We start from the raw sequence: 18,366 nt of genomic DNA on the forward strand, positions 1-18,366 counted from the left end.
TATCAATTCATTTAAAAACAAACCTAGCTAAATGGACCAGCCCACACGAGTTGTGGCTCCAAGCAACATAGCCTGACGGCGGGCTCAGGTTGGCTCGTGGATTGAGAAAAAAAAATTTATTCAAAACTCAAAATTAAAGTGGAAAACTCACTAGGCTTATGGGCTAGCCTGACTAATTTGCAATTAAAACTTAAAATTTTTAATATTTTAAATATATTTTTAAATTTTTTTGATGGACTTATGGGCTGATCTGCCTAACCCACAACTTAACTTGAGTTAGGCTGAATTGAGGATTTCTCAGTCTGCCAAAATAGTGAGTCAGTCCGACCATCCCTACCAAATGATGAATTTTTGACGGACCATCCCGACTTGCCACGAACTGAATCGTCTAACAACTCTACATGCCCTATTATGTAATTTTGATAAAATTATTTTACATGATAATAATTTTAATCAAAACTACCATAATATTGTTAAACTAATCGAGTAGAAAACTAATCGAGTAGGAGGAGGTAATTTTGGCCGAGCAATATTAGTTTTCATTCGTGACCTAATTTTAAAAGTTAGTACAACAAATTGAATGACGTGGCTCTTCCTTTGGTCAACGCTCCAAGCTCATATTACATAATAAATAAATAAATTTATATATATTTTATTTGAGAGGAAGAGATGATCTTGGTTGACTTTCTCCGGATTTTGAGCGTAATATATTTGTTCATATTTCCACAAAAAAGATTTATTTACGTTAAATCCTGTTGAATTCCATATAATACGATAAAATAATGTTTTCCTCGTGGAAGTGAAAGTTTTCATTTTGACATCTCAATTTATTAGTTTTTAAAAAAACCCCATTACGAGGAGCATTTTTAAAAGGTAAACTTCCGATGGCAAAATGGGAATTTTTCATATCACACTAGTTAAATCAATTCATAATTCAGGATCATGCATGGGCAGTTACAACGGCCCATTAAAAGAATTGGGATCATAGTGTGTTAGATTGACGTGATAATTAATTACATCACGATATTAAATAATAAAATTATTTTAAAAACTTTAAAATAAAAATATTTAACCATGCATTTAATATATGCATATTTTTAAAAATTAATATTTATTTATTTCAAAAAGTTATTCCTTTAAATATTTGTATTTTGTATTGACTTTTGAATTGCATCAAGTATCAAAAATATTTAAATAATATTTTCCTATAGAATATTTTGCGGAAACAAATAAAATCTTATATCACCATCAACATTAATATATAATTTTAAAAGTTATATTAAAAAGAAAATTAGCATACATGACCTAAGAGCATCCACAAACCACTCCCATTATAATACCCTTCATCTCATTAAAAAATATAAGGTCTACTACGACATACTCATTATTCAACATATTTCTTTCATCCACCTTCTTTTTAACATTAACTCTCATTATTTATGAATCCTACCGTCCACTCAATAATCTTAAAATTATATCATATTAAATAAATATATTTTAAAAATATTTTAAAATATTAAAATTATTATTATTATTAAAAAAATAAAAAAATACACGTGGGATGGGCCAACCTCCTGACTGGCCCACCCACTTTTAATTGAACGCGTTCAATTGTTTGAACGCATTCAACTGGAGGGGTGTTATAACACCCCCCTCTACAATGGTGTTTAACACCAATGAAGTATTATAACATCCCATTAAAGCATCCACAATGGATGCTCTAATAATAATAATCAAATTTTAATCCTAATAAAAAAAAAATCCTTCTATACCATTAGATTTAAATTTTCTATTATATTTAAATAAATTTTATTTTTTTTTATAATTATTAATTAAATCTTTTTTATTAATATGCATGTTAATAATAATAATCTCGCATTGCCTAATTAACCACTTTGCAACACACCACTGAAAATAAAATCTTTGAGAATACAATCATGGAGCGGTGCACAGTTAACACTTCTTGATTTACTTAAGTGATCGATGGAATATTTTCGTGAAACTGAATTGATAATCATTTTCAAAATTAATCAGTTCGAAGAGTTGCATATCTGAATTACCATTGAGAATAAAGTATTTGTGTAGCTTCCAAAAGCATCAATTTGGACGAGTAGTCTTTTTTACCATTTGGTTCTTCTCCTTTTTCTCACCGATAGCTTCTTTCCAAGTGAATCTGATGCCAAGGGCCACCATTGCCACACAGAACAGTAGAGATCACCAAAAACACAAAAATGGCAAGAACAAATCTCACACTATAGCAGATAAGATTCACAAGATAATGATCCAACTACAGAATCGTTGCAGGTAACACTCCCTAGCTGTGAAAATGCCCTAATATAATCCTCCATGGCTGCACTGTTCCTTTATTCTCTCTCACTTCAGTCTTAATCCCTGACGAGAGAAAATGGAGGATTAAAGCGCCAAAAAAGTGACTTTTTTCGTTCCCCTTTCTATCTGTAAACAGAGCTCGAGCTCCATTAAAATGGCGTGAGGATTGTGGCAGTGAACTTCGTTGGACCTGGGAGAGATCACATCAGTGGTGGAAGACATTGAGGCGGCGGATTTAAGAAATGCTTTATGAATCGCCGGAATTCGGGTGGCGTTGTTTTCCATGGATTGCGATTGATTTGAGGAGGAGGAAGGGAGATGGAGATGGCGACACGACCTGCGAGTTCTCTCCGCCGCCCCTGGAACGCGGCGCGGCCCCACGCCTGCCGTCGTCCGCCATTGATGCGTTCCGAAGCAATGAACCGGGCTTCCCCTTGTAGGTGCCTGGGCTCGGTCAATTGACCAACGGAGAACTGCCGCGTGTCCTGTTCGGATTGTTTTGGATTTGGTGTCGCGTGATGATAGGACGATCTCGATGTGCGGTGTTTGGACGCAAGTATAAAGAACTGACGAAAACCGTATTTTGATTTGGACGGCGTGGATCCACGCGCATCGAGGGAGAATTGACTGATTCGGTTGGCTGGATATTCTAATTGAAAAAAAATTCAAAATTATTAATTTTAAAATAAATTTTTTAAAACAGTAAATATATATTTTTTATTTTCGTTCTAAATTTTTTTATGTTATAACCTAACCCTTAAATGCAAAAGAGAAAATCTTAAATAATTTAATTGTATATCAATAAATAAATAAATAATAATAATTTTTATTTTATTTTATTATATTTAATACTATAATTCAACTTATTATATATATATATATATATATTCTATATTAATATAAATTAGTCATTTTAAATGGAACACTTTATTTATCAAAAACCAATAAATAATATTTTTATCTTTTTAATACATATTTATTAAAAGCTTGAGAAAACTCCAACAATTTCAATTTGTTTCTTCATGCTCATACCTTGAATCCTTGGCCTTCCTACCAAGAAGACATCGATGATTTGTCGGAGCACCATACAAAGGATCAACACTAGCCCAAGCTGTAGGTCGGCCTTTAACGAGTCGATCAACCACGAACAAAAGAGAATCTTATCGTATAAATCAAGGACATTGATCATGAAGAGAAGAAGAGACGAACAAAGCAGAAGACAAATGAAGAGAAGAAATAGAAAGACAAAGAGAACGCAACAAAGGAGGGCACCATGGAGAAGAAAGAGGAGGAGAAGCTCAAGGTTGGGCACCATGATTATCTTCTTAACACATCATCTAAACTAATAAGCTATATATACACCTAAAGTTAACCCAATTTTTTGAAAAAATAATCTTTAAAATTGTAAAAATTTCTCGCCTTCCAACTACCAACACGATTATAATTAAGTTATTATTTTTCAAATTCGATATTACATTTTAAAATTCATGCTTAGTTCTTCCTTAGAAGATAGGCTTTGCTTAAAGAGAGGAGGAGAATGGCTTGGTGAACAGGAGAGAAGAAGACCAAAGAAAGAACAATTCCATCCTTGTACAAGATTAGGACGAACTTAATAAAAATGTGACATGAATTTTATTATATTTTATTATTATAAATAAAATTTTTATTTATTATGATTTCACATCACTTAATTAAAATATTCATCTTAATTACATCGAGATATTATAATATATATTTTTAAAAAATCTCAATTCTTTTTTGTTTTTAGAAATTACTTATAACCATTTTTAATAAAATAATTATTATGAAATGACATTTATTTATTTTTACTCGTTATAGTTGGCCGGGGAAGATGGGGAAAAAAATTGGGTAAAGATCCGCCGAAGCGGGTAGCCTTAACCGTATGTGTAACAGGAAAGCCCGAAGGCCGTTCCCGTCCCTGTCAGGGGAGATGCCAACCGTCTCTCCTTTCTACGAACACGATCAACTCGTCGCCTGCTAAACTTATATTGAAAATTAAATTGGAAGAAACCTTCGATGTGGGACTAAAAATCAAAATTGTAGCGAGTTCCTCTTTCTCGCCGCTCTCTCCACTTCGGGGTTCTCGGTCGATCCCTGAGCTGCGGCCGGACTCCATGAGGGAGGAGTTGAATTGGGAGGGTAAGAATTGGCGGCCTTGATTAAAATTTGATCATCGAATCGGTGGTCGATGGTCGTAGATGGAGCAAAGTGCTCAACCTGCAGCGTCGTCTGATTTCCCTCCGAGAAAATTCGTCCGCCAGCTGGATTTCACAGCCGCAGAGGGCAGCGGAGGCCCCTCTTCGGCGACTGAGTCATCGGTCCTTGAGCCGTCGCAGCAACAGCGGCCGCTTCCTCGCATATTCTCGAGGTGTCCGTACTTCCTAGGGGTTTTCTTGCTTCATGCTTCTATCACAGAAGACTTTTTGACTTTGTTTTTTCTTTTGAATTCTGTATCTAGTTGGAAGAATGATCTCAGAAGTTCCTTCCTTTTGTTCATATTCAAATATTGGTAGAATTGGAGACCATAACCTGTGTTAATACACGTATAAAATGGATAGCTTTATTCTACTGAGAAAAAAGGAAGAGATTTCTGAAATAGTTGCATAGGACACCTTTGCAATGGAAGACGCTCCTTTTTGAGAATGGTTGGAATACTTTTTAAGTCTGAGCATTCTTTCACAAGGACTCTTCCTAAGGGCTTCACTTAATTCAATCTCATCTTTCCTTTTAGCATTCTCATTGGTGTGGACTTGAAGCTTTATCCTTACCTGATGTCTGCATTTATTATATTTAAAACTTGCAAAAATGGCTTAATATCTTACTGTAAACCTCTTCAGCAAGCCAGAATCACCTAAGCCATGATCACAGGATTCACAACCAGCATACGATACAAAAGATATAATGGTACACCAACAAGAAAGAAGAACTAAATGCTTGAAGCTGTAAGTGCAATGGTCATTTGTTGTGAAGTGTTTCAACTTATCTGATACTCAGATTGGAGGTCAACATAAGAAGCTGTGTCCAAACTACTTGCAGTCAGTTAGATGAATCTTATCCTCTATTGTAATCTATGTAAAACTACATTATTAGTAAAACCCAGGTCATATTTTGGGTCTAGGCTGTTTATATTATGTGATAACTTTGCATTTAAGATCTGTTACTTGTGGGCTGCTAATTCTTGGTTAGCATTATTATTTCATCAAGGTCATCTTCACTGGAACTGCTCCATGCACCAGCTATTATCAGCCAACAGAAATATGCAGCCTTGCAGTTGATTGTTTACGAGCATGGAAACTATGTTTGAGCTTTCACTTGTCATACACACATGAATATTACTTATCAGATATCCAACAAGTTGTTCTGGAACCCTTTAGTTGTTACTGAAATGATGCAAGGTTCAGATGCAGAAATATGAAAAAAATAGTAGTTAGAAGGATCCATATTATGTTTTTCTTATAATATAACTCAGCATGACTATTAATTGATGGATCATAAAGTTATTCCTATATCCCCCCATTGCCAAACTTTCTCATTGTCCTTTGTTGTTCATTTTTGCATGTAGGTGTTGCGAGTGTTTTGCAGCTGGAGTTTATTGTGATGGATGCAAGTGTACAAACTGTTGTAACAATGTTGACAATGAAAGTGTTAGGCATGTGGCTGTTGAAGCTACTCTAGAACGCAATCCTAATGCTTTTAGGCCTAAGATTGGAAGTAGTACACAGACACTTCGAGATAGTATGGTAAGTACAAGATTTGCTTTATTTCAGTTTACCTACATAAATTGAAATGTATATACAAGTGAGAGCTCCATTTGTGATTAGTCATTTGACTTAAAGAAAGACAAACTGTGCAAGGTGCTCTTCAATCAAAAATGAGAAGAAAAAAAAGGTGAACTGTGCTATACAAGCACACTCTAGGCAACATCCAATGCCATAATGTCTTGTCCATCACTTTGTAACTCAAATGTTGTATTCTATTTTATTGCATTTCTCGAATTGTTGAAATAGTGGATCAGAGACTTGGTTATAAACTTATTCCAAATGTTCAATTAATTACAAAATATGATGGAATAGAAACAAGAGATGTCATATGCTTATTTATCTTTTCAATTGAGCTCCATGACAACATTAAAGAACAATAAGTAATTATATTGTGAGTGCTTTCGAGCCAAAATTCTCTGCTCTGAAAATTGCAAATGCTTGGACTGTAGAAACTCTGAGGAAAGCTCTCTTCCGTGGTGATCATCAGCATGCAGCCCTAAACGGGGCTGCCAGTGCTCACATATTTCTGTCTTTATTTGATAATTCAGAAACGTTTGATATCTAGCCTTTATTTGCTATGGCAGATCTAACTTTTGGTGATGGTGCTGTAGAGGTTGCCAAAATTGTTGCTGGTATGCCTGATACAATACAAGTAGATAAAAGGAAACAAATAATCATCTAGTGCAGTAGTATTTCAAAAAAAAAAAAATTGAAACATACTAGTGGCTAAGAAAAGTGTCAGGGCTTTGTTCACATCATTTTCCTCACATTGATAAGAGTTTTCATTGGATTTATTCACATATTTACTTGCCAATTACTTGTTCAGATAGACAAATTGAGGAGTCATCCGTGCTGGAAGGCCAAGTTGAATGTTCTGCACACTCAGATTATGACAGAGTCAGAAAGATTTAAAATAAGGACTATCGATTATCCAACTGAATATTTAGTAGATTATGATGGTATATATTTTATTTCAACATTATGAATTTTGGAAGTATAGCTGATCCGATGTGTTGCAGAAGAGAAACACAAATCCATGTCCTCCATGCATGAAAGAGCTCTTCATATGGAATCAGCTCTTTACAGCATTGCTAGAACTTCAGTTCAAGCTACTACTGTGGAGATACCTCTGACAAGGACGTCAAGCCCTGCTTATTCAACAAACATATGTCCACCAGTTGGATTGCAAACCCTAGGAAATGGAGACATGAAGCTTAAGCTTGCGAAAGCCGAGATGTACAAACAACCAGGAAAAGAGCAAAAATAACTTCTTAAAGGTCATTACTGGATCATTGATGTTGCATTGGTGCAACATCTACTTGCAGAAAAATGTCCACCAGTTGGACTGACTGCAAACCCTACGAAATGAAGACATGAAGCTTCAATTTGAGCAAGCAGAGATGCAACAACCAGGGAGAATAAAACACAGCACTTCTCAAAGGTCATTTCTGAATCATTGTTGTGCAGCAAAATGCTAGTACAAGCTCAAAATCAGTTGATGGAGTATATTTCAACTTTCTTTAATTCCCCAGTATAGTTTATACATCCTTTAAGTTCATACAAGTGATTATTGTATATATACTTCATTGTATCTGGTCTTCATCACATTCTCCTCTAATTTGCAATCGTATTAGAACTGCACAGGCTGTGGACTTGTTGTGGATTTACTAATATGTTTCCAATTAACTCTCATTTCATACATAATTTTATTGGGATTTCAGTTAAAATATATCATAAACAATTAGTTAACTTTTATATTAATATCGATCTTAGCTCAGTTGGTAGAGCCAAGGATTGTAGTTGTTGGTGCAGATTATCCTTAGGTTGATGGTTAAATTAAACATTATTAAGTCGACATAATGTTACCACATTAACGACTTAATATGGATAAGTTAAAAAATTAACAAATACTAATTCTTAATAAGAATAATAAAATATTATATTTAAATTCACCACGTAGATTTTTGGAAGAACACTACCAAATTGGCCACGTAGAACTGACAAAGATAGCTCAACAACTCCATCACCTTCATGATATGACAGCCACGGCCTCATTATCTCACCTTACAGCGAACTTGAACTTTGACTGCTGTTCAAAGCTCAGTTCAATCTCTAGTGTGATCTTCCCATAGTGTTTGACTCTCTCCCAGATACACACACAGAATCTAACTCTAGATTCACAGAGAAGTCAACGAGCAACTCAGTTCAATCCCTAGTGTGAGTCATCTGTGACGAGGTAAATCGAGAAAGTGCAGTTGATTACGTTGGGATGTGATCCGATGTGGACTAAGGAGAGTATGGGTTGTCTGGTTTGGTACGACACGCCAGGATTCGAACCCTTGCCCTCAAATTTCTAGCAAGTCTGCTGCGTCGTAACCAACTCACCTATGCCGTTTGGACACGTTTTGAGAACGCATAGGGAACACATGATAGACATAAGACTCAGTCAACAAAGTGGTTCGGTCCTATACTGAATTCAAGATACCTTTTTGCAGACGTGGACTAAAGAAATGCAATAACGTGACAGAGAATATAAAGGGACCATGTCAACAAAGAATGCCTATAGGTAGAAGTACATGAGATTATTTTTCTACGAGCTAGCCATTTCATTTGATCTTTTTCTCCTCTTGTGCCTAATTTGAGTGTCATAGGGTTTTAATCAAGGTCCGCTTCGACCTCCTTTCTAACTCTATTTGGTGGTTGCAGTGTCCCAACCTGTTTGTTGGTCATGTATAGAGTTTTGGATCTAAGACCGAGTGGTCGCCATTCCCCTTGATCTTCGTCGAAACTTAACATACTTATGCCCTAGATCGACATCAAACAACCCCTGTTTATCATTACTCTATCTAAAGGCTTCTCGATCACTCACCGACTCAATTAACTACCGATCCGATAATAAAATAAAGGAAATAACCCACGCCTGACCTATTTGTGGTGCTCAAACTGCTCCGATCTCTCAAAAGGTCAACCCATCTCCTAATCTCAACCGGATCACGCAATGATACTCATTTAACACGAATACGAGAGGATGTATCGCATAGACACTCCTCGCGCAAAAGGCACATCCCAATGCTTAAAAAAAAAGGGGGTTTGGGAGCATTATTATGGAAGGAATAGAATGGCGGCCTTAAATATGGCAAGTCCACTACTGTTTGTCCTTGGCAAATTGGCCTCTGTTTTGTGCACTCCATTAAACAACTCAAGAGGGTTTCAGTTCCTTTGATCAGTGTTGCCAAGTGGGGTAGCAATCTCCTCATGATCCACAAAGTGTGGTCTCTCTTCTTCATTGTGGTCTATGTGCATTGGTTTGTCCACATCCATGTGCTCCAACCCATAGGTTTCTTTTTTTTTCTTTCTAAATGACTTGGTTTGATTTCGTGCACATCTTCCATTATCTATCTATCGATAGATTGATCAACTTAATGTGATGCGAGCTTTTCCTTGGGGGTCCACGGGCAATTCAACGCGACATGAGCTTTCGGTTGAGTCTCATTGATAGATACTTTAAGATTTATGCACAAATTCACTTTGAGGTTCAAAAACAAACAAAGAGATGTCCTTTTTGCGCGATCATACATAAAGGAATTTAGCGGTGAAAGTTTTCTCTTGTGATCTAGTTGTGCAAGGAATGCCCCTTTTTAAGGAGGCCTTTTGTTGTTTTGACCCTTAGGAGTCCCTATATATGTTTCACTTTTTATATGTGAAAAAAGTTGTTATGTTTCATACGCATATCGAATACTAGCCTATAAATGAATTAAATGTTGGTGAGCAAATTTGATATTTGATTTAATAAGAATTTATTTATACTCGTTAAATATACAAAAACTCAATTAAATAAAAAAACTTGAATAATTCATTAAATAAAAATGAATAAATATATGTTAAATTCAAAAATGTTCATCAATAGAGATCGTAAATGATGGGTCATGAGTAATATTCATAAATAATATGCACAAATAAAATTTATGAATCATATTTATAAATAAATTTTTTATTAAACTTTTAAATAAATAAAAAAATTTCAAAATAAATAATAAGTTCACTGATCAACTAAATAATCTTAAAAATATAAAATTTCAAACAATTCAAATTATAGATTTGATAACTCAAGTTTAAAAAATAAATAAAATTTAAATAACTATTTAAGTCATTTTAAATTTAATTTTGATTTGATTCAATTACCTTTTAGTATCCCTATGGAATACATTCTTTTATAAAGGACCTTCTATCCTATTCAGATATCAAATTTTTACGATTCAATTAATTTAAAAAATAACCGATCTGATTCTATATAAGTTTTCCATCGACCATCAGAGTAAATCCAGAAACACCCGTAACTACACACCAACAGTCAATGTCGAAAATATTCTAAGTGCATCGTAGCTGAGATTCAAACCGCGAATATCATGTTCTATACGTGCTAATAGGTTAAGGGCGATTTCTCCGCAATCCCTAAGTTCTCAAGTCTTTATCCATCAAAAGTGGGTGAGTGTGAGTGTGAGTGTTACTATAAACTTAAGCTCTTTCAAGAGCACCCCAGGCCTTTTAATTGCTTTTCTTCATTTCACTTGTTTGCTCTGTTTTCGGTCCTGTTTCTGCTCTGCTTTCCCCTGTTTTCTTATGGCCATGAGGGAGGCCATAAGGTGCTGCATCGCCTGCATCCTGCCGTGCGGCGCCCTCGACGTGGTGCGCATCGTGCACGCCACCGGCCGCGTGGAGGAGATCCGCAGCGCAGTGACCGCCGGCGACGTCATGCGGGCGCACCCCCACCACGTTCTCCGTCGGCCGCCCGACGGCGCCGAGGCCACCAAGGCCGTCACGCTGCCGCCGGACGCAGAGCTCGAGAGGGGCAGGATTTACTTCCTGGTCCCCCTCGAGACGGCGGAGGTGGCGGCGGCACGGCGGCGGAGGAAGAAGGCGAGGAGGAAGGCGGCCGACAGCGCGGCCATGCGCGAGCTGAACGAGCGGTACCTATCAGAGATCCTGTCGGAGAAGGTGTCGGCGGGGTACAGAGAGAGGCGGCGCGGTCGGGTGGGCGTCTGGCGGCCGCACTTGGACAGCATCTCCGAGACCTCCATGGAGCTCTGAAACAGAGCACAGCCCCTGTGATTTCCTATCGTTTGTTAATCAAATTATAATCTCAAAATCATAGATTTACTTCATCTCTACTTGGATTGCGTGTTGGATCACAAAATCTTGTGTGTGAGAGTGGAGCCAAGTCGATCGATGCTCAAACACTCGTTATAAAAATTACTCAAAAGAAAATTGAAAAAGGGTGCCCCCACTTCGTTCACTGCTCTATCTTTTCCTTTTCTTTCTCCTTTATGGTTGTTGAATGTTGCAATGATTGAGGGCTTCATCGGCCCCAGTCTCGCTATGGGTCTCTCATACTCTATTCTTTAAATCTTTGAGTGGAAGAAGGGTGATCTTGTTTGACTGTTACTGAATGCTGATCGAGCTGGTCCTTCCCTGCCATTCTAATGGAGTTTTCAGGTCGCTTTCAGTTGTTGCACCGGACAATTATAGAATTACAAATGAATTTGCCGAGTCGAAGGAGAAGAAGAAGAAGATATCTTAAATCTTCCTCACTCCAGCTCATGTGCACTGATCAAAAGCTGGCTCACTGATCTGACTCGTCCCTCCCTTTTGGCCTTCTGGCACCTTAATTTATCCTCGACTTTTTGGCGAAAGCAGTGGCCTTGTGGGGTTCTACTCGCGACTGCTTCAAAAGGAAAAGGAGGAAGAAGAAGAAGAAGGTCCAAAGCTAAACAGATATCTGTTAATTTAGTGGTGGAACAGATAGATAGATAGATAGATACTGATGCAGTAAAGTTTTCTTCTTCCTGATATCTACGCCAATAGCATCGGATCGAAGTTGAACTCGAACAGAATGGAGGTTAGGGATGGGCTAGATATCGACGGAATGGAGCTTGCTAACATGGCCCCTAATTTGGAAGTTGTGCACGTCAATTGAAGTGATGTCGATACTTTTGTCCAATGTTGTTATAGTGTGTTTGGTCGAGATTACTCTGATATAAAATAATTTTAATCAAAATTATTACAATAATATTAAGATTGTTCCCGTATGAGATCATGAACATTCAGCGGAGCTAGCCTTGGTGATTTATCCGGGATGATTCCGGATTGTGGGCTATGTCGATGCAACACTTTGGACTACCTTCTTCGTTCTTTCAAATTTTCTTTTCTTTCGTCCGTAAATCCAAACTTTTTCCTTTCTCCAACGTTGTTGGACCTCTGGGCTATAGCTCGGGTAGCTTATAAGGTAGCTATGCCCTTGTGAACGTTTGAACCACTTGGAGCAGATTGTCTTCTAAATGGACTTCAACTGTCTGGCAACTTCTTGGAGCTCTAAAACACTCAACAAGAAGTTAGAATGGAGATCAAGATAGATCTAGACACAACCACTTTGATGTTTAAATTAGATAGGAAGTTAGAGAATCGAGAAGAAGGAAGGAACATAGATGTACCTTCGTCTTGCATGAGTAACTCTTCTTTTATACCACCTCCTTAGTGGGAAAGACAATGTCTATCCTATGTCCCCACTAAGCCACGCCCTAATCGAGAGAAGGCCATGTTTAGCCACATGTTCTGTCGGGTCCCCCCTCACACGTGACAATGTTTTGGTAAGGGGGTATCATCAATGGCAGAGCCATCGCAAGTGATCTACTCGGACTGATCCCGAACTTTGAGCTACGTCAATGATACACCCCAAGCTACCTTCTTCGTTTTTTTAAATTTTCTTTCCTTCCATCGATAAATTTAAGTTTTTTTCCTTTTCAATGTCGTCAGACCCAGACTATAACTCGGGTAGCTACAAAGGTGGCTCCACCCGTGGGTATCATGTTATGTCCTTAGTTATCCATGTCCTCTCTACTTAGGCTTCTGGAAAGGATCAGATCCCAGAGGAAGTCAAGAGGAGCGCCTGAATGGTCATGTTTGGAGTAGTCGGGAGCGACCGAGTTCAGAGGAGTCGGGTCTAAGTTAAGCCCACGCTTACATTGTGCTCTCGAGTTCAATTTGACTTGGTTCAAGTACATCTTGACTTTTGACTTCCATCTTCGTAAGCTCTTTAACTATCATCCCATATCAAAGATAAAAATATTTTTTTGTATGATAATAAAAATAAAAAGGTGTCCTTTCAAAACTTTTTCCTATGTTTATCTAGTGCCCTGGCCAAGCTGGGGACTTTGTCCGATTCTAGGTTTTGTCCGAACATGGTGGAGAGTATTTTGCACAAGGTGGTGAGTTTTGGGATTTCCTTCGCAGCCATCCGGTCGATACGGTAGATCTTCAGAGATCTATCAGATTCTTTTCCATTTTCGCCTGGTCCCCACTTCAGAGGTCTCCCCCCCTCTCTCTCTCTCTCGTTCGTACCCTAAACCCTAAACTACTCCACCGTAACCCTAACCCCGAAACCCCAAAACCCCGAAACCCGGAATCGACCTGCACCTCCGGTCGATAACCCCAAACCGGCTGGGTCGCTGCCCGATCTAATCCGGTCAACCCTCCCGCCCTTACCGGCTGCTCCCGGTGGCCGCCTCCCTCGTCTTTATTCCCCGCCCCGCCATTAATTTAACTCGCCTCCCCGCCTTCCCCGTCAACCACCCAAAACCAACGGCGGTGAGACCCCGTCTCCCGCATGGACCCCGCGACAACGTCGCCGCACGGCGACTGCATCTCGCTCGCTCCCTCGCATGCCCCCCCTCACGTGCCTCCCCTCCCCTCCCCTGGCCACCTGCCGCCCCCTCTCTCTTTCCGTCAGCTACACGACAACCGAATAAGAGAAGGGAAAGAGAGGGCGGCGGCGATCGGATCGGATCTGATCTAGATCTGGGGATTTGGATCTGATGGAGGGGAAGGAGGCAGGCGCTTCTCGGCCGGCGAACCCGGGCTTGCCGTACCGGGAGGATTGCTGGAGCGAGGGGGAGACGTCGGCGCTGGTGGATGCATGGGGAGACCGTTACCTCGAGCTCAACCGCGGGAACCTCCGCCAGAAGCACTGGCAGGAGGTCGCCGTCGCCGTCAACTCCCGCCGCGGTGCCACCGGGCGCCGCCCGCCTCGCACCGACGTGCAGTGCAAGAACCGCATCGACACGCTGAAGAAGAAGTACAAGGTGGAGAAGGGGCGGATCGGGTCCGGGTCGGGAGCCGCCGGCAGCCAGTGGCCGTTCTTCGCCCGCCTCGATGCGCTCGTTGGATCGTCGGCGTCTGCTCCCGCTGTGAAGAAGCGTGCTTTGTCGCCTCCGCTAGCCTTGCCGCTCCCGTACCAACGAAAGGGCGCGCCTTTGCCGGTTGCTGCGGCGGCCGCCGTCCGGCCGTTGAATTTGAAGGAGAAGCGTCCCACGGCGCCCTCCCTTTCTCTGGCGGACTCCATCTTCCGGAGGGCCGCTGCTGCTGCGGCTGCAGCGGAGGAGGACGATTATGAGGAATATGACGAGGACTTGGGATCGCCGTCTAGATCTCCGGACAGATCTGGATGGGGATGGAAGAGGCCTATAGGGGAGGGGGATGGAATCCGTGAGCTTGCGAAGGCGATGGAGAGGTTTTCCGAGATATATGAGAGGGTTGAGGTGGAGAAGCAGCAGCAGACGATGGAAATAGAGAAGAAGAGAATGGAGTTTGCCAAGGAGCTAGAGATCCGGCGGATGCAGATGCTTGTGGATTCACAGGTACAGCTTGTGAAGATTAAGCGCACCAAGCGAGGTGATGCCGGTAAGCTTGCTGGCTTTCCTCCCTTCTTATCTTTTTGTAACTGATTCTTATAAACTTTGTATTGTCTCTGTAGCCTCATAATTTTTTACTTTTCTTCATTATATCAAAGACTTACTCACTTCCTTTTTGTCATAGTTTAGATATGAACATCGATATTACACACATCAGCACTTGGGGGCACTTGATCATTGATATCAAGTTCTATTTGGGTCTATAAGTTGTATTCATTATCGATTTTTCTTTAGCAATCTTGTTGAATTGGTTACATTTATGAAATAGGAAAAAAATGTAAACATTTATCAGTTTTATCCTTTGGTTCTTGTAGGGATCAAATTCAAATTAGTAGATAAGCTAGACAAAGCGAAAAAGCTTCCATTTTATGTTTCATGGATCATAAAGTTAACCTCACTCTATCCATATAATTTAGCAAAAATGAAGTAACTGTTGTTGTCAATGCTTGAATAGTCCAAGAGAATTAGGATACTCGTGGAAAAGTAAGAAGTCATTAGTTTCTATAGTCGCGCTAGCTTGAGTTGTTTTTCTTCCCAATTCATTAATAGGCATTGTTAAGGGTGGTTTGATTTCTAATTGTCGATGATAAAGTGACCATATATTGTTGCATAATGTGTTGGCCTGCTACACACCAGCATGGAATAAGTCATTTGAAAGTTTTCACGAAAAATACCCTGCAGGCTTCCTTAAGCTTTGCTCTTCCTCATGCTCGTCAAGGAAAGGCCTATCCCATTTCAATGCAGCAAATGTGCTAGTCTACTGTGCCAACTTTGAATGAGTCATTTGAATGCTTCAACTAATAAACACCCTGCATGCTTGCTTTGGTTTGCTCTCTCTGATACTTGCCAGGGTAATGTCTTTCCCATTTCAATGTAAGAACTAGGAATTCTTTCATGATTTCTCCTTTGAACGCAACGATGTAACTACTCCATGTTATAACAGATGGACGTGCGTACATTAGGAAAGTGAAAATATACTAGTTTTAAATTTAAGGATCCAAGTCAGTTTATAAGATATATCATTCATTGCTGGCTGTGTTGAGATTGACTCTCTAACGATAACTATTTGTTTTGTAATGCTTTTGACTTTCTAACAATAGCAGTTTTTCTTGTAATATCTGATGACCACATCAATATGCTTGGTGTTAAATTTGATTGATCACTAGTTGACTTGATTATCACTAGTGATATAATCATCTATAGAGCTCATTGCAAGATAAGATCCATATAACTGATTCTTAATAATTGGACTTTACGATCTCACCTTTTGTTATTGATCGAGTGTATTTATCCAAAGAACCTAATAGATCGTTATGAAACAGTTTAATTTATACATTTATATTTTAAACACTCCCCTTGACGTGTGAACTAAGGAATTGGACTAAACTTGGCTGAGCTCAACACATGTTAGCTCTTAAATGTTTACTTAACTTTTCCTAAATATCAAGATACAAGCTTAGGATTTTCTTCTTTAAAACTATGATAGGTTTTGATTGAGTGATCACTTGTCTCCAAAGTTTAAGATGTTAGGAAGCAAGCCAATAATTCATTTATACTTTGTTTTAGTCTTTGATCATGAGGAATCCTCACATCATATTGAATGAAAGATAATTCTTGGTCGGGGTGGTGGCAGCGACAAGGTTAAACCATGGAAGTGCCGTTATAAGAATTCAAATCCTGACCTTTAGCAGAAAGACTTCTGGATCTAGTTCGCTCACCACTAGACCAAGCAATTGTTGGCCGATCCATTTATACTTTGTGATGACAAATTGGCTATGCTTCTCCATAAGTTGTTTATCAAGCTCGGTCAAAAAGTACTAAAAGAACTATTCAGATTGTCATTATCAACTCCACTATCTGAAAACTAGTTGATGCATTCTCCTTAACTTGTAAATGTAGAATGGAACCAAAATTCCAGGTGCAGTGGAGAAATGTTTTTAACATTTGGCGGTTTTATGGTCTTTATATAATATACTATCTAAAGTCAGGATAAAATTTTTGTAGCTTGCAAGTATCTCAAATAGTTAGTATAAACATGTGTTTTTATGATCACGATGATGATAGTGTCCTGTCCATTATCATGTGTGCTTGCAAGTGTACATCTATGCACTATATCCCAGCTCCTACTATATTATAATCAACTATATAACAGAATCTCGGTATCTCGAGATGAAAATGCTCTTAGTAAACAAATAGGTAGAAATGAAATTGTTTCGCATATCCTTCTGATTGTTGTTAAATCTACATTCTTTGTTGTTGCTGCCTCATATCTCTGTTGGATTGTTTTTGAACATTGTGCTCATACTGCTGTTGTTACAGATGGTTACATGGAGAATCCCGAGTAACTTGGATCCATGTTTCATCCATCTTCATCCTTGTGATCCAGGAAATCGATGAGACTCCACAGCAACTGGTTTTTCTTCTCCTCTTTTCAGCCGCCACTTAATCTGTTATTTAAAGCTCATTAACTCTAGAAAGATGTTTGGTCTTGTGCATCTAGCCGAAGTAACCATCCCTTGTGTGTTTAGGAATCGAGTTTGCAGCATATGTTCTGTCTCTAACATCGTATGATTCGAGATTAATGGTGTCGCGACGACTTACGATTCATCTAATTCAGTGTTTTTAAACAGGATCAGATTCAGTTATGTAAGTGATGACTGATCGTAAATAAATGGCTCAGGAGAGGACTCCAGAATTTTGGGCATGCTTAGAAACTTACAGGTATATCGTTGATAAAATTATCATGCCCTTTACAATTCTAAAGTGCTGCTGATAGTTTAAACTTCTTGCATTCATAGTTTGTAGGTGTGGTCACTAAATAGTTTAATGTGAACCGATTTTTCTCGAGTTTCATGCATCAGGCTGTCCTTTTTTAACACTTCAAAGTCGTAAACTCAAAGAGTTCCGCTTTAAACTCCATGTGGGCTTTGATTTAGGATTCATTTGCACATGAAAGATATCCATCCATGCAATCTTGTATCCATTGACCACAAACCCTACAAACCACCAAATGGAGCACATGCTTAGGTCAATTCCACATCAAAAAGAGCATGTGTAAGTTTTAACTTTCCCCCCACCAATCATGCACTTAATTTGCAAAATTTAATGTGAAATCCTATTATCCACTTTTTTTTTTCATATCTTGTCATTATTTAAAATTGTCAATGTCCGATCTCAAGTTTGGATGAAAAAGATTGAGAATTATATTAGATTGTCAATCAACGTGAATGAATATTCTATGAATAGATCCATTTGTCTTTGTTTGTATCTAAAAGATATCTTTTAATTTAAAATTATTTGAGAGAGAAAATCAATTTGAATTATGAGAGCCTAAAGAGTTCAAATTTGACTTTAATTTGTAATTTTTAAGTATTTTGATATTTGATTTTAAAATTTAAAGATTGATTTGGCTCTCACAACCTTTATTATTATTATTATTTGCTTGTTAAAAGTGATAAACTTTTAAGAATTTAGAAAGAAAACTCATAATTTTTATCTAAAAAAAAATTGCA

The 18,366-nt window shown here is 38.6% G+C and overlaps 3 protein-coding genes, 1 non-coding gene and 1 pseudogene across 5 annotated transcripts; 4 read left to right on the plus strand and 1 right to left on the minus strand.

Moving 5' to 3' along the window:
- LOC141830456 (protein tesmin/TSO1-like CXC 5) overlaps window positions 1-7,607 on the plus strand; it is a 32,859-nt pseudogene extending 25,252 nt beyond the window's left edge.
- LOC141831291 (U6atac minor spliceosomal RNA) lies at window positions 4,187-4,309 on the minus strand. Its single transcript, XR_012602036.1, has one exon. It is a non-coding gene; the product is annotated as a U6atac minor spliceosomal RNA (small nuclear RNA).
- Window positions 4,423-7,203, plus strand: LOC141831276 (protein tesmin/TSO1-like CXC 6). Its single transcript, XM_074718681.1, has 4 exons — window positions 4,423-4,717; window positions 5,912-6,089; window positions 6,695-6,742; window positions 6,937-7,203. The coding sequence occupies exons 1-3, from the start codon at window positions 4,548-4,550 to the stop codon at window positions 6,698-6,700; spliced, it is 354 nt and encodes a 117-aa protein (XP_074574782.1). The 5' UTR covers window positions 4,423-4,547; the 3' UTR covers window positions 6,701-6,742; window positions 6,937-7,203.
- Window positions 7,608-10,641: 3,034 nt separating the features above from the next.
- LOC141831228 (uncharacterized) lies at window positions 10,642-11,278 on the plus strand. Its single transcript, XM_074718641.1, has one exon. The coding sequence runs from the start codon at window positions 10,731-10,733 to the stop codon at window positions 11,196-11,198; it is 468 nt and encodes a 155-aa protein (XP_074574742.1). The 5' UTR covers window positions 10,642-10,730; the 3' UTR covers window positions 11,199-11,278.
- Window positions 11,279-13,712: 2,434 nt separating this feature from the next.
- On the plus strand, window positions 13,713-17,710 carry LOC141830706 (trihelix transcription factor ENAP2-like). 2 transcript variants are annotated; one of them, XR_012601985.1, is made up of 3 exons: window positions 13,713-14,843; window positions 17,174-17,267; window positions 17,485-17,710. XR_012601985.1 is itself a non-coding variant. In XM_074718123.1 (2 exons), exons 1-2 carry the CDS (start codon window positions 13,979-13,981, stop codon window positions 17,197-17,199), a joined length of 891 nt encoding a protein of 296 aa, XP_074574224.1. In that variant the 5' UTR covers window positions 13,713-13,978; the 3' UTR covers window positions 17,200-17,415. The 2 variants fall into 2 exon arrangements, 1 of the variants encoding a protein (XP_074574224.1); XM_074718123.1 differs by lacking the exon at window positions 17,485-17,710 and having other exon boundaries at window positions 17,174-17,415.
- The last annotated feature ends 656 nt before the right edge of the window (window positions 17,711-18,366 follow it).

The sequence above is a fragment of the Curcuma longa genome, chromosome 6 (genome assembly GCF_044706935.1).
Source record: "Curcuma longa cultivar G26 ecotype Majalengka, Jawa Barat chromosome 6, ITB_CL_G26_1.1, whole genome shotgun sequence".
NCBI classification, from domain to species: domain Eukaryota; kingdom Viridiplantae; phylum Streptophyta; class Magnoliopsida; order Zingiberales; family Zingiberaceae; genus Curcuma; species Curcuma longa.

Bases quoted from the DNA above. Each gene is read 5' to 3' on its own strand.
- LOC141831276 (XM_074718681.1), top strand. From the start codon at position 4,548: ATGGAGCAAAGTGCTCAACCTGCAGCGTCGTCTGATTTCCCTCCGAGA. The intron at 4,718-5,911 runs GTGTCCGTACTT...TTTTGCATGTAG, and splicing joins CTTCCTCGCATATTCTCGAG to GTGTTGCGAGTGTTTTGCAG.
- LOC141830706 (XM_074718123.1), top strand. From the start codon at position 13,979: ATGGAGGGGAAGGAGGCAGGCGCTTCTCGGCCGGCGAACCCGGGCTTG. The intron at 14,844-17,173 runs GTAAGCTTGCTG...CTGTTGTTACAG, and splicing joins CACCAAGCGAGGTGATGCCG to ATGGTTACATGGAGAATCCC.
- LOC141831228 (XM_074718641.1), top strand. From the start codon at position 10,731: ATGGCCATGAGGGAGGCCATAAGGTGCTGCATCGCCTGCATCCTGCCG.